This window comes from Petromyzon marinus, chromosome 58 (genome assembly GCF_048934315.1).
Source record: "Petromyzon marinus isolate PM22_M1 ecotype Great Lakes invasive population chromosome 58, UKy_Petmar_22M1.pri1.0, whole genome shotgun sequence".
In the NCBI taxonomy this organism is placed as follows: domain Eukaryota; kingdom Metazoa; phylum Chordata; class Hyperoartia; order Petromyzontiformes; family Petromyzontidae; genus Petromyzon; species Petromyzon marinus.
Genome location: NC_133724.1, coordinates 133219 through 146462, shown reverse-complemented (window position 1 = coordinate 146462; position 13244 = coordinate 133219). Strand labels below are relative to the sequence as shown.

At 45.4% G+C, this 13244-nt stretch overlaps 1 protein-coding gene across 2 annotated transcripts in view; it reads right to left on the bottom strand.

The window, feature by feature from the left end:
* Nucleotides 1-12965, bottom strand: part of XPNPEP2 (X-prolyl aminopeptidase 2) — a 51822-nt gene extending 38857 nt beyond the window's left edge. The window contains exons 1-2 of one of the 2 annotated variants that reach the window (XM_032976171.2): nucleotides 12489-12965; nucleotides 4248-4366 (exon numbers count right to left, since the gene is read on the bottom strand). In XM_032976171.2, coding sequence (XP_032832062.1) covers nucleotides 4248-4366; nucleotides 12489-12540 — 171 coding nt within the window. In that variant the 5' untranslated portion in view covers nucleotides 12541-12965. Of the gene's footprint in view, nucleotides 1-1682; nucleotides 2006-4247; nucleotides 4367-12488 lie in introns of those variants that run through there. The other variant, XM_076052796.1, reaches the window with a different exon arrangement.
* Between the last annotated feature and the right edge of the window lie 279 nt (nucleotides 12966-13244).

Sequence of the window (13244 nt, the reverse complement as noted above, 5' to 3'; positions counted from 1 at the left end):
ACGATCGCTTCCATTCACCACGTTCCTAGCGGCGGGTGCCGCGTCTTGCGTACCACGTTGACTTCGTAAAATGGCAGACTCCATCTGCGCCTCCCCCGTGCCACCTGAAATGGCAGCGTCCGGCTGCACGTCCTCCTCGCCACGTGTAATGATGGCCGTCGGGCTTGTGAATGCTACCGCCAGGACGTCGACCCCGGACTCTTGGTCGTTTCTCCCCGGCGATGTCAGCGTTGAGCGCCCCACCACCGTCATCTCCGCGATGAGCGACACCAGCTGTACAACCACCGCCCACAACAAGTCCAGCTCCTCCGACACCTTCCTCCAGCCGTCTTCGGGCTACTGGTGCAGAGATGCTGCATCTAGGTCGACCGCCTCTGGCGCAGCCAACTCCCCCACCGTGGTTTAAATAACCGGGACCACGGATCCCAGGGTCGGTAGGAGGTCATGGGTCGCATTTTCATCATCGTCGAAAGACGCCACAGGTGGCTTCAATTTCTTATGATGTTTGGACATAATGAAATCTTCACTTTTTAACACAAGTTCTTCTGTTTAATCTTCTATTTTTTCAACCACTTCAGACTCCAATGTAATGAGCTACTTCGGCGACACGTCGTGTAGATGGTACTTCTTTATTCTGACACGGGCACAACACAGGCCAACCTGATCCTTCTCACTCTGAGTACACACCGAGATGATTATGTCTCTACTGGCTACACACATGGCCGATCACTTGGCGCGGTTCCACCACCCTCACTCAGCTACGCCGCTGGCTGGCGGCATGACGAGGATGGCGATGGAAGCCCACAGGAGATCTTCCACGTGGCCAGACGACGGAGAGATGACGGCGAGCAGCGACACAGTCTGGACCCAAGAATCCACACACGAACCCCGAGCCCTGGTCCACCCTCACTTATATCTCTCCAGGAGTGGCTAGGCTCCGCCTCCGGCCACGTCCTATCGTGGAACCTTCGAGCAGGTTCCCGGAGCATCTCAGCCAACCCTGCCTATTACCTTTGCCCCAGATACCTCTCCCTTCCAGATCAGATGTGACTTTCGCGGTGCCCATACCCACGCTTCCCTTTTCCCGCCAGCAGGTTTCATGTCATTACATGTGTGGAGTAAGAAAACTTAAGCGACAATCTGAATGTTACATCATGGCTTTATGCAGCCACTGGCTTCTGAATTGTTTCCACTAATCAGTGCACCTTGTCGTATTGCCTGCAAAGTGCATTTGTATAACGGCAATAAAGCCAATTGTTAATCATTCTTGGATCATGAATAAGTTTAATTTTATTTTTTAAAAATTCCCCATTATTACATGTGTATAGTCATTGATGACTAGAGTGTGGCATTTTTAGTTCAAGGGTCGCCTTTAATGCCACCACTATTATATTTTTGGGTCAGCCAAGTCACGCTCGTGCAGTGTGGCTCGAGTCTAATGAGAGTAATGGATATCACAACTGAGGCGGGCAGAGGGTTGGTTCGTCTATAATTTTTTAGACAAGATTCCACTGCCTGCTTTCACACCATAGGATCTCTGCACCGCAGTGTGCTTACACTATACCCCAGGACGAACACTTTGCCTCCACACACACCTGAGGCTACGCATTCCCAAACACACCTTTAAAAAGGCACGTTTAGCCTTAGCTAGCGTTTATCACCCACTGTTGTGCTACATTCACCAGAAGGCAATCTTCCCGGTGACGCTCGACGTCGCTCGCCATGGGTCAACCCTGGCCTGCCACCGTGGTCCGAGGAGGAAGAGATCAGGCGCCTGCTGGCTCCTCTCCACAATAGGCCAGCATCAGAGGTAGCTTCCCTGCTCTTCTTTGTCCGTCCCTGCTCCCCCACCGTTTTCGGGGACCGCTTCTGTTCGCTGCTGGCTGGAGCTCGCGAGCAGATATAGCTGGGGTCTTCCTCCATCCACCTTCCGCTATTTGGTGAGGAGGGGGGGGTGGGGGTTAGTCCCCATTTATAGGAATCCGGCCGCACTAATGGTGATTGACACTGTTTGTTGCAGGTGTCTCCCATTTTCATCAGCCGGCTTTCCCTATTACAGGTGGACCCCACCCTCCATTGTGTTCTGCCTTTACACTTATTAGTGCCATGTGACAGGATGCAATCATTAATACACTACTACTGGATAGATGTTGGCATTCAGGGTCTTATCAACAGTCAGCTTTGCTTGAATCAATGCTGATTAACTGCCAGTTGTATTATAGACAGCGACCCTTTCTGTTATATAAAAATATCAGAGTTTGACACAAAACTATAAATAAATGATTATTATTTTTACACAAGATAATCAACAAACAAGTCGACTCCGCATTACCAGCCCAGATTGGAAGCTTCAATCACGTGCGGCTAGAACCTGAATTTCAAAACCGGATCTCAGATGTGCACTGGCCACTGAATCTCACAGCCAACTCTTTATAATGATTGTTTTAATTTCTGGAATCAGCTGCAGTTACAAGCAGCGCCGGGGTCTGGGAATCGTCTCATGCCAAGAGCAATAACTCCTGTGTTGTTCACTTCTCCTTCTTAGTGGAAACATTTCCCTGCGTTCAGCGTCCTACAGAGATAACGTCAGTAATGTCCACAGCCAGACCACGGGAGTTATTTCGTCTAACCCAAACAAGAAATATATTACGTGGAAAGAATTTTCACAATGTCAGAGAAGTTTCTGAGACACAGCCAGGTGGTTCAGAGGTCACAGCACTTGGATAGAACCGCTGCGATGCTGGTCGTGAATCCAGGTTACAATTGCACGTCTGGGTAACTGGCTAAACAGGATTTTCCACGTGACAAATAAACATTGAATTGGATAAGATCGGATTCTTCAGTGGAGGGACAATCTCACCGATGACTGCACAACAACAAGAACAACAAAAACGTAACTTAAAATTCAAATTTGGACTTAATTTGGCTAAATTCCAGCTTTGAGGCTTCAAGAGAATCGGTCTGACTCTCACGTGACGAACATTTTTTTCTGTGGCAAGGTGGGTGGGAAACTGCTGCCCCCTCGTATGGATAGGAGGCATTTCTAAAGCCAATCTGTGACATCTCTTTGTAGACAGCCAATTAATAAAGTTTGTCACGTAAACAAAACGTGCCAATTAGTTACTACTGCAACACACCGATGTGTTAGAGAGTAACTAATTATCACGTTTTGTTTACGTGACAAACCTTACGAATTGGCTGTGTCAGGTGGTTTAACAACACATTTATATTTATGCGATCTCACCCAAGAAAACTTTTATTATAGATATATTCGCGAAAGCTCTTTTGTGTTAAACTGATATCTTTGGAGATCAACTTCCTTGCTTCTACTCCTCCACGACCTCCTCCTGAATAGAGTCACAGTCTACACCTGACCGCATTTACACATTGTGCTTTCCCAGATGTCCCACCTGGCCTCATTGGCCGTGGAACAGAGCCTAATAGAATGTTCCCACAGGAGAGGTTGGATGTTATGGCTCTTCACACCAGTGCTTACAACACCGATTTATTTTTTAATCGGTGGTCCTGCTGGTTGTCACTTGGGCTCAGGCGGAAACATTTGTGAGATTATTGGGTATGGCGGTCGCAGACTCCAGGATTCAGTTTTTGACTAATATAAAGAGCCTCGGCATCAAACTCAACCAGAATATTTCGTTCGATGACTACGTGCAAAATATAGTCAGGTCCTGCAATTTTCATATCAGGGCTCTACGACACATTCGACCACTTTTGAGTCGTGACATAGCCGACACAGTGGCACATAGCATAGTATTGACAAAGCTCGATTATGGCAACTCACTCCTCTACTGGACGTTTGCCAAAAACATTACCAAACTGCAGCGTGTAAACAAAATTTTTTGGCACGTGTCGTGACGGATACTGCAAGATGCGACCATGTCCATCCAGTGCTCGCCGGGCTGCATTGGCTTCTGGTTACCGAACGAATAGCCTCACTCTACACCAGTGCTTCTCAAAGCGTGCTGCCTTCTTAAGGGCTGGAGGGGGGGGGGGGACAGGCTGCGATATGGATACCGTGCATTGCAAATTTCGAATGTTAAAGGTGATCGTCAGCGCCATGTTCCAACGACAAAACACACTTATATGCAACATGGACATGTGATCTCTCTGTGTATTATGACCTCGGTGACCTCACGGGAGGTGGGGAAAGGAGAGAGGTGGGGTACATGTGGTCTTGACTGGGGTCCGCTGTAACACTGATGGGTTAAGAGCCACCACTGTTCACTCACTGGCGGGCTGACGGTGCAGTCCCGCACGTCTTGTTCGTCTCTGGGTGCAGCAGCAACAGCCTGCACTTGCTCGTTGGCCCTGTGCTGTCTCAGCAGCAGAGACGCGTCCCCCAAGAGGGCTGTGAGTGGGAACACCACAGCACGGTGAGCTCACACGTGACTGAGTGTATGTATGTATGTGTATGTTGAACTTTTTTCACACCATACATAGCCAACGGCGCTAATTGGAGGTGCGGGGGAAGGACAACAAACTTAACACAAAAAAGCAGTTCTAAAAAAAGTAGTTTTCATTGTAGATTTAGCATCAGTGGCTTCACAATATCGGAAGAGCATTCCAGACAGCCGCAGAAGTGCATCTGAAAATCACACGAAGCAGTGACTGTCTTTGTTCAATGGTCAGAGTGATATGCTTTGTTTCTTTCGGTAAAGTCACATAGATATGAAAATAATAATAAAGTGAATACAAATAAAAAAATAATAAAAGCCACGACGTTTCGATCACAGCACAAGCGATCGTCTTCAGGAGGAAAGAGGGGGAAGGTCACCGAAGACAACCGTTTTTAAAGGTTTCAAAAATGGGTGTGGCACAAGCGCTCCAGCGGCGGAACGAAGTGGGTGGGGCATATGTGCCCTGGGGTAAGGTAACAAGAAAACACAAATCAAGTCATGGCTTGACCTGTGCTCCCTTGACAAGAAAATACAAATTTTGATTTAAAGCTTTCGTGACTGCAGTAATTCATATTCTTAGTTTTTTTGGTAAAGTCACGTTGAAGAGAAACAACAAAATAACAAAATATATATAAAACAATAAAAAATTCTCACGACGTTTCGACCATAACTCAAACGGTCATCATCAGGTGTGTCGGTTTGCATAAATTTATTTTGAAAACGGCATATTTATTTATTTATATATATAAAAAATAACGTTTGCGTCACACGCAACAATTGGCAGTTTGCCAGGACTAGTCCATCTATTTTTTGAAAAGAGGAGGGGGGAGACGAAATTTGTTTTTATGTATGCTGTCTGAAAGCCACTGTAAGCGTGAACAATCAATCAAGAACTGAAATGATTTATCAAATCTTTCCAATGATTGCTAAGATAAAATCCATCTTCTCGGTTGAAATTGTCTCTGTGCTTGTATATGTGGATAGCCTCATGAACGAATCTCTCATGGAAGCCAGATGGCTTACAAAGAACCTCCGTCTTGGAAAAGTCAATGGCATGTGAGCCTACTGAATTAGAACAATGATCTGCTACGGCCGAGGTGTTGGTCCTACCGTGTTTAAGGTCTGCTTTATGTTCACGAATGCGGTCCGAGATATGGCGTTTGGTTTCTCCAATGTAACTACTACCACAGAGGCAACTTAGTTTGTAGACACCAGGGTATTGTATGTCCGGAATCACATCTTTTACAGACGGAACCAGATCACGGATTTTATGTAATGTGTTGAAACGGACCTGGATCTTGTGTTTATTCAAGATTTTGGAGATCTTTTTTGTGATCCCAGCAATGTAGGGTAAAGTGATGGTTTTGAAAGGCTCCTCAAGAGGGTTCTTCTTCATGGTTTGAGTGATAGCTTTGCGGATTGTATAGTCGGAGTAACCATTAGCCCTAAGAGCTTGGTGTACGTGCTTGAGTTCACTGCTTATGTGTTCCTGGTCGGATATGCATTGGGCTCTATGATACAGAGTCTTGATGAGAGAATTCTTCTGTGATGGATGGTGGTGGGAATCCGGTTTCAGATAAGCATCCGTATGGGTAGCTTTCCTGTAGACAGAGTGGCTCATTGAACCATCAGGTCTCTTTTTAATTAGGACATCCAAAAAAGGTATCTTGCCATCTATTTCGACTTCCATGGTAAATCTGATGGCTGGGTGTATGGAATTGATGTGGTCGAAGAATTGGTCTAGAGCAGGCCGGCCATGTGGCATCTGGCCACATGGCCGGCCTGCTCTAGGCATCTGGCCACATGGCCGGCCTGCTCTAGACCAATTCTTCGACCACATCAATTCCATACACCCAGCCATCAGATTTACCATGGAAGTCGAAATAGATGGCAAGATACCTTTTTTGGATGTCCTAATTAAAAAGAGACCTGATGGTTCAATGAGCCACTCTGTCTACAGGAAAGCTACCCATACGGATGCTTATCTGAAACCGGATTCCCACCACCATCCATCACAGAAGAATTCTCTCATCAAGACTCTGTATCATAGAGCCCAATGCATATCCGACCAGGAACACATAAGCAGTGAACTCAAGCACGTACACCAAGCTCTTAGGGCTAATGGTTACTCCGACTATACAATCCGCAAAGCTATCACTCAAACTATGAAGAAGAACCCTCTTGAGGAGCCTTTCAAAACCATCACTTTACCCTACATTGCTGGGATCACAAAAAAGATCTCCAAAATCTTGAATAAACACAAGATCCAGGTCCGTTTCAACACATTACATAAAATCCGTGATCTGGTTCCGTCTGTAAAAGATGTGATTCCGGACATACAATACCCTGGTGTCTACAAACTAAGTTGCCTCTGTGGTAGTAGTTACATTGGAGAAACCAAACGCCATATCTCGGACCGCATTCGTGAACATAAAGCAGACCTTAAACACGGTAGGACCAACACCTCGGCCGTAGCAGATCATTGTTCTAATTCAGTAGGCTCACATGCCATTGACTTTTCCAAGACGGAGGTTCTTTGTAAGCCATCTGGCTTCCATGAGAGATTCGTTCATGAGGCTATCCACATATACAAGCACAGAGACAATTTCAACCGAGAAGATGGATTTTATCTTAGCAATCATTGGAAAGATTTGATAAATCATTTCAGTTCTTGATTGATTGTTCACGCGTACAGTGGCTTTCAGACAGCATACATAAAAACAAATTTCGTCTCCCCCCTCCTCTTTTCAAAAAATAGATGGACTAGTCCTGGCAAACTGCCAATTGTTGCGCGTGACGCAAACGTTATTTATAATAAATAAATAAATAAATATGCCGTTTTCAAAATAAATGTATGCAAACCGACACACCTGATGATGACCGTTTGAGTTATGGTCGAAACGTCGTGAGAATTTTTTATTGTTTTATATATATTTTGTTATTTTGTTGTTTCTCTTCAACGTGACTTTACCGAAAAAACTAAGAATAAGAAAATACAAATCAAGTCATGACCCTAAGTGGTTGATGACATATTTCCAATGATTGCTGAGATTGTACCAATCCTCTCGGATAAAATTGCGTCTGTGTCAGTATATATGGATGGCTTCATTAACGAATCTTTGTTGATAGCCAGTGGGTTTGCAAAGTACCATCGTCTTAGAGAAATCAATTTCGTGTGAGCCAGCCGCATTTTAAATAATGATCAGCCACGGCAGAAGTATTGGTCCTACCGTGTTTCAAATCTGCCTTTCCCCAATCTAACTGCTGCCGCAGATACAGCTTAGTTTGTAGACGCCGGAATATTGCATGTCAGAGATCTTGTCCTTCACAGATGGGATCAGATCACAAATTTTATGTACTGTGCTAAATCGGACCTGGATCTTGTGTTTGTTCATGATTTTGTAAATATTTTTGGTTACCTCTGCTATATATGGCAAGGTGATGGTTTTTATTGAATCCTCAGATGGCTCCTTCCTCACGGTTGGAGTGATGGCTTTGCGGATTGTGTGGTCATAATATCCATTCGCCTTGAGAGCTTGGTGTATGTGTTTGAGTTCACTGGTTAGGTGTTCATGGTCAGAGATACATTAATCTCTATGGTGTAAAGTTTTCATGAGGGAATTATTCTGGGATGTTTGGTGGCGGGAGTCAGGTTTTAGGTAGACAACAGTATGGGTTGTTTTCCTGTAGACAGAATTGCTCATTGAGCAATCTGGTCTCTTTTTGATTAGGACATCCAAGAAAGGTAGCATGCCATCCTTTTCTACCTCCACGGTGAATTTGATGGCTGGGTGTATGGAATTGATGTGGTTCAGTGATTTGCGTTGTGTAATACAGATCCTTGCCTGGAACTAGCAACCATATCGAACAGCGAGAGGGTCTTTGGCAGTGGACACTTGACAGTTTACCAACATTGGTTCAAGCAAGTCTGGCTCGGCTGATGAGGCACTTGAATTTCGAGACTTGCCCAGAGAGTTGCCTGTACTGTATTAAAGAAATGCTCATAAAAAAAACAATCACTCCCAAAGGGCCGTGAGGGCAATGGGATGTGTAAAAAAATATTTCCTGTGGAGGGACAACTAGGGGAAGTAGGAGAATTGTCTGTTTATTTATTTTGTCACTAAATGAATAACGCCTCGTTCCCATAATTGTGTCTTCACATAAAGTAAGTTTTACACATCCCATCGGTCACACAATCTTCTGGGAGCGCATCTATAACCTGCCGCATAAGATGTTGAACGTATTGAATAAGGCCATACGCCTATAAACAAATCAACCAGAATGCGAGTCCGGTTTTGTCAGATGTCGCAAGTTTAGCTGGCTAGGGGCTGCATCGCGCTTGAATGGCTGACACAATAAATGCCCCACACTCGTTGTTAAGACTACGTGGTGGGTTGCGCATGCCTGTGGAGCAACATCCGTTGTTGCACTCTACTATGCTCCAACATTTATGCTCGATGAGCCCCGAGGTCTAGTACTGTATGGTCAACTAACTATCACGAGCCGCACACATGCACAGACTATATTTTAAAGCAACTAATTGCTAAACTACGGACAGAATAATTATCAACATTTCCATCAAGGCGTCTTGAAGGTGATAATTATTTAAGTGTCAAGTGTGCTACCTAACCAAAGTGGCAAGGTGTCGTTGTTCCTACCACTCATCAGCCGAGCTGACGTAGGTTGCATAATTGTCACGTGCGTGACAATGATAACTGCTTTGCAGGCAGGAATTGACGCAGCTGACCGCATGGCATCGTGGACGTTTAATTTCGGATTCTGGTCAGCAAGCCAGTGGTGACCCACGGCTATGGCCAGGAAGACGTCAGAGTTGCTTGAGGCAATCATCTTGTCCGAGTCATCCATGGACATGACACGTGCTCTGGTTTAGGGTCTCTACTCTGCTTTCCAACCCAATAGTATTATAATTGCAATACAAACAATAGTATTACAATTGCAATACAAACAATTGTATTACAATTGTTCCGAAGAGTCGTTACCAGAAACCTCGGCCGATTACTGCATTCTCTAGACTATGAGAATCCCCAGAAAATTTGTATTATGTTTTATTTTTATTATTTTATTTCCATTCTACGTGACTTTACCGAAAGAACCAAGAAGATGAATCCCCAGAAAGTAAGACGAACCCTAAACGTGAGTTCGTTGACCATACAGTTTTACGAATCTGGTCACATACCCACACTCCGACAGATCTACACATTCAAAGACACATACACATATTCTCCAATATAGTATTTAACAGATTAGTTTAACACGTAGGCTTTCGCGACCAATATTATTCATAATAAAGGTTTTTGGGTTAGATCGCGTTTATTTATAAATGTGTCGTAACCCTCCACCACCCGACACGGCCAATCAGCAAAAAAAGTGTCACGTTGACAAAAGACAAATAATTCACTACTTCAGCCCACCGGTGTGTTGAAGAGTTAATCCACATTTACAGTTTGAGTACGACGTTTCGCTGGTAAATACTTCCAGCATCATCGGGCGAATTGCCCGATGATGCTGGAAGTATTTACCAGCGAAACGTCGTACTCAAACTGTAAATGTGGATTAACTCTTCAACACACCGGTGGGCTGAAGTAGTGAATTATTTGTCTTTTGTCAACGTGACACTTTTTTTGCTGATTGGCCGTGTCGGGTGGTGGAGGGTTACGACACATTTATAAATAAACGCGATCTAACCCAAAAACCTTTATTATGAATATTTAACAGATTGTTGTGGCAAGTGCTGTTTGTAAGCACCTGTTAATGCCGGCGCGACATACGCCAGGCCGCCTTTGTCCCCCCAATGCTGATGCTTACACATCACACCAGGTACTCATTTAAGGCAAAGTCGACTTAGGGGAGACTCAAGACAGGTTCATATATTTGTCATCAATGTGTTCGTGAGCACAGTGGGATAACCAAGCACACACATCGACCACATTGTGAGACGCGCGTCGAGCTTTGCTTTAAAATACAGCACAGAAAGTGCGTCCTGGAATGCCGAGCGGTATTATTCTGATCCAACTTTATTCGCGTGTGGCTGCATGTGGCACAGTTTTAATTATTTTGGCTCACAGAAAATTTTCAGAATCGGGCGCTTTTCTTTGTGGAGTTGCTATTCTCTCTCCCTGCTCTGCATGAGTTTCCTACTATAGAAAAAATAAAATCCCATTAAATGTAACTGGTATTGGCCAAAACATCCCAATGCTGAAATAAATCATCTGCAAATCAATCAATTGGGATGACACACAGCAGCAGCAGCATCGCTCCCAACTGCCACCCTCCTCAAAACGAGTCTTGAAACTGAGTGAAGCTTTCCTGGGTAAATGAGCATCATGATAAACAATAATAACCAGTTGTTATATAAGTCGCCTTCCTTGCACCCGGTCTTTGTAGACCACACTCAGTCGCACCCGAATAAAGTTGAAATATTAATTTTGACAAAAGGCTGCAGACATCACCAATCCAGAGGATGTGTTGCATTATTGTCAGCGTTAATGATGAACATGACGAGTCGTATTATTTGTAAACAAAGACAATGGCAACAGGGGGCCTTCAAATAAGTGAACGTGGCTATATCTGCGATCAAAGTGACGCAACAGCAATCGTTCAATCTCGTCAGTCTCCGGGTTGAGCCTGGAAAGTGCTTGGAAGGGTGACCACAATGCACAAAGAGGGAACCATCAAGGTTCGGGTGGCCACGTAGTGGACAGCAGAAATTAATTGTAGAAAAAAATCCGATGATGCTTTGCTGTTCTTCTGTCTTCCTGCACCCATACTCCCCCGCCTTGATGACGCGGTGAGGTACGGTCAACCAATCCTCTGCTAACCCCTATAACCCGCACGGCTTATAGTTGTTAGCAGTGGATTGATATAAGTGCATTGATTAGGAACGGAAAGGGAAATGCTTTGAATTGAATGCGATTTGAATGTTGTAATTGGGACGTGCAGCCTAGGTGACGTGGAGCGCACTGTGAAACGAAGATGAAGATTTGACAGTTCTCAGCATAAAATATAATCTTTCCAAGTATTTCCCAATCAAATACAGAATATGTATATACCGGATTACCTGGATTATAAGACGCACCCCTGATAGTATGCCCGTTGTTGATTAAGTTATGCAGATCGTATCACGAAAATAAATATCCTTCGTATAGTCTTAAGATACCTTTGGGACAAGTGCTGTTCGGACGCACCTCTGAAAAACCGAACCGGCCAACACCACGCCCGGCCGCGTTTCCCTTCATAGTGGCGATGTTTACACATCGCACAAGGTACTTATTTGCGGCTGAGTCGACCTAGGGGAAACCCAGGGTCAGTTCAGATAATCGTCACTGGCGTTGGCCGTGAGCGGGAATCGAACTCGGTTCGCTGGCTTCGTAGCGTAGCGCAGTGCGCTACCGCTCCTCACGACAACAGTAACAACCGACATTGGCAACGAAGTGGCGGTGACGTCTACCACAGCTATTGTGCCAGGCTAGGTGCACTTTGAGGCCACGTGAAGTGTCGAAGGCATGATGCTGGTAGGAAGTTACGGGCTTAACCCAGGTGCTTTGGGTTGACTGACTGATATGGCAGTTGCATGACCTGTGTCACCTTGCTACGTTTTAGTCGCTCGACGCTATGCTTATTCTTGTGAGGGTCGCTCCTCTGCCCTCCACTCCCCCCCACCCACTCACCTACCGCATTATAAGACGCACCCCCAACTTTGTTCTGATAACAAAATACAGCGGAGATGAGCTGGAGGAGACGGAAGTGCGTCTTACCAAAATCATCGGATTCCTCCATTATTATTCATTTATAATGGAGGAATCCAACGAGCTATAAAACTCTTTTTCACAGATGTCCATTCGGGGCGGATCAGAACGTTACAACAACAAACAATACAAACACGATAGGAGTGCAGAATACAGGCAAGGTCAATACGTCGTTTCAAATATCTACACAAATAAAACTAAACAACAGTTGGATCTTACCAGGTAACGCCACAAATGATAGCTCAACAATGTGGCTTATCACGTGGACATGTGTGATGCGCGTGTGAGACGCGGCAGCAGCACTCACCTTGTAAGAGGGCGAGGAGCAGGGAGAGAAGCAGCGCGGCGTGGCCGTCCATCCCGCACGCTCAGCGTGGTGGAGTCGAGGATCGGCTGCGGCTGCTGCGGCTGCTGCTGCCGCCGCTGGCCCTGTGCTAACTTCTGCGGTCTTATCAAGGCGCGTCGCAGCGCGGAGACTGGCTGCCCCGTCTCAGAACCCACCGGGTAAATGATTACAGGAGGATTCTTGGACTCTTGCTGAGGTTTTTCTAAGTTTTTGTTTACCGAGGAGCACACATTGTCGAGGTCAAAGGGTAGCGATCGTATTCTCAGCCCAGTGCGTGGGGAGTGCATCGTATATCACGCAGCCTATCATCACACAGTCGGTATGATGACTCTTAGTATGTCCCGCAGCCTATCATCACACAGTCGGTATGATGACTCTTAGTATGTCACGCAGCCTATCATCACACAGTCGGTATGATGACTCTTAGTATGTCCCGCAGCCTATCATCACACAGTCGGTATGATGACTCTTAGTATGTCACGTAGCCTATCATCACACAGTCGGTATGATGACTCTTAGTATGTCCCGCAGCCTATCATCACACAGTCGGTATGATGACTCTTAGTATGTCACGCAGCCTATCATCACACAGTCGGTATGATGACTCTTAGTATGTCACGCAGCCTATCATCACACAGTCGGTATGATGACTCTTAGTATGTCACGCAGCCTATCATCGCACAGTCGGTATGATGACTCTTAGTATCTTCTTTGGTT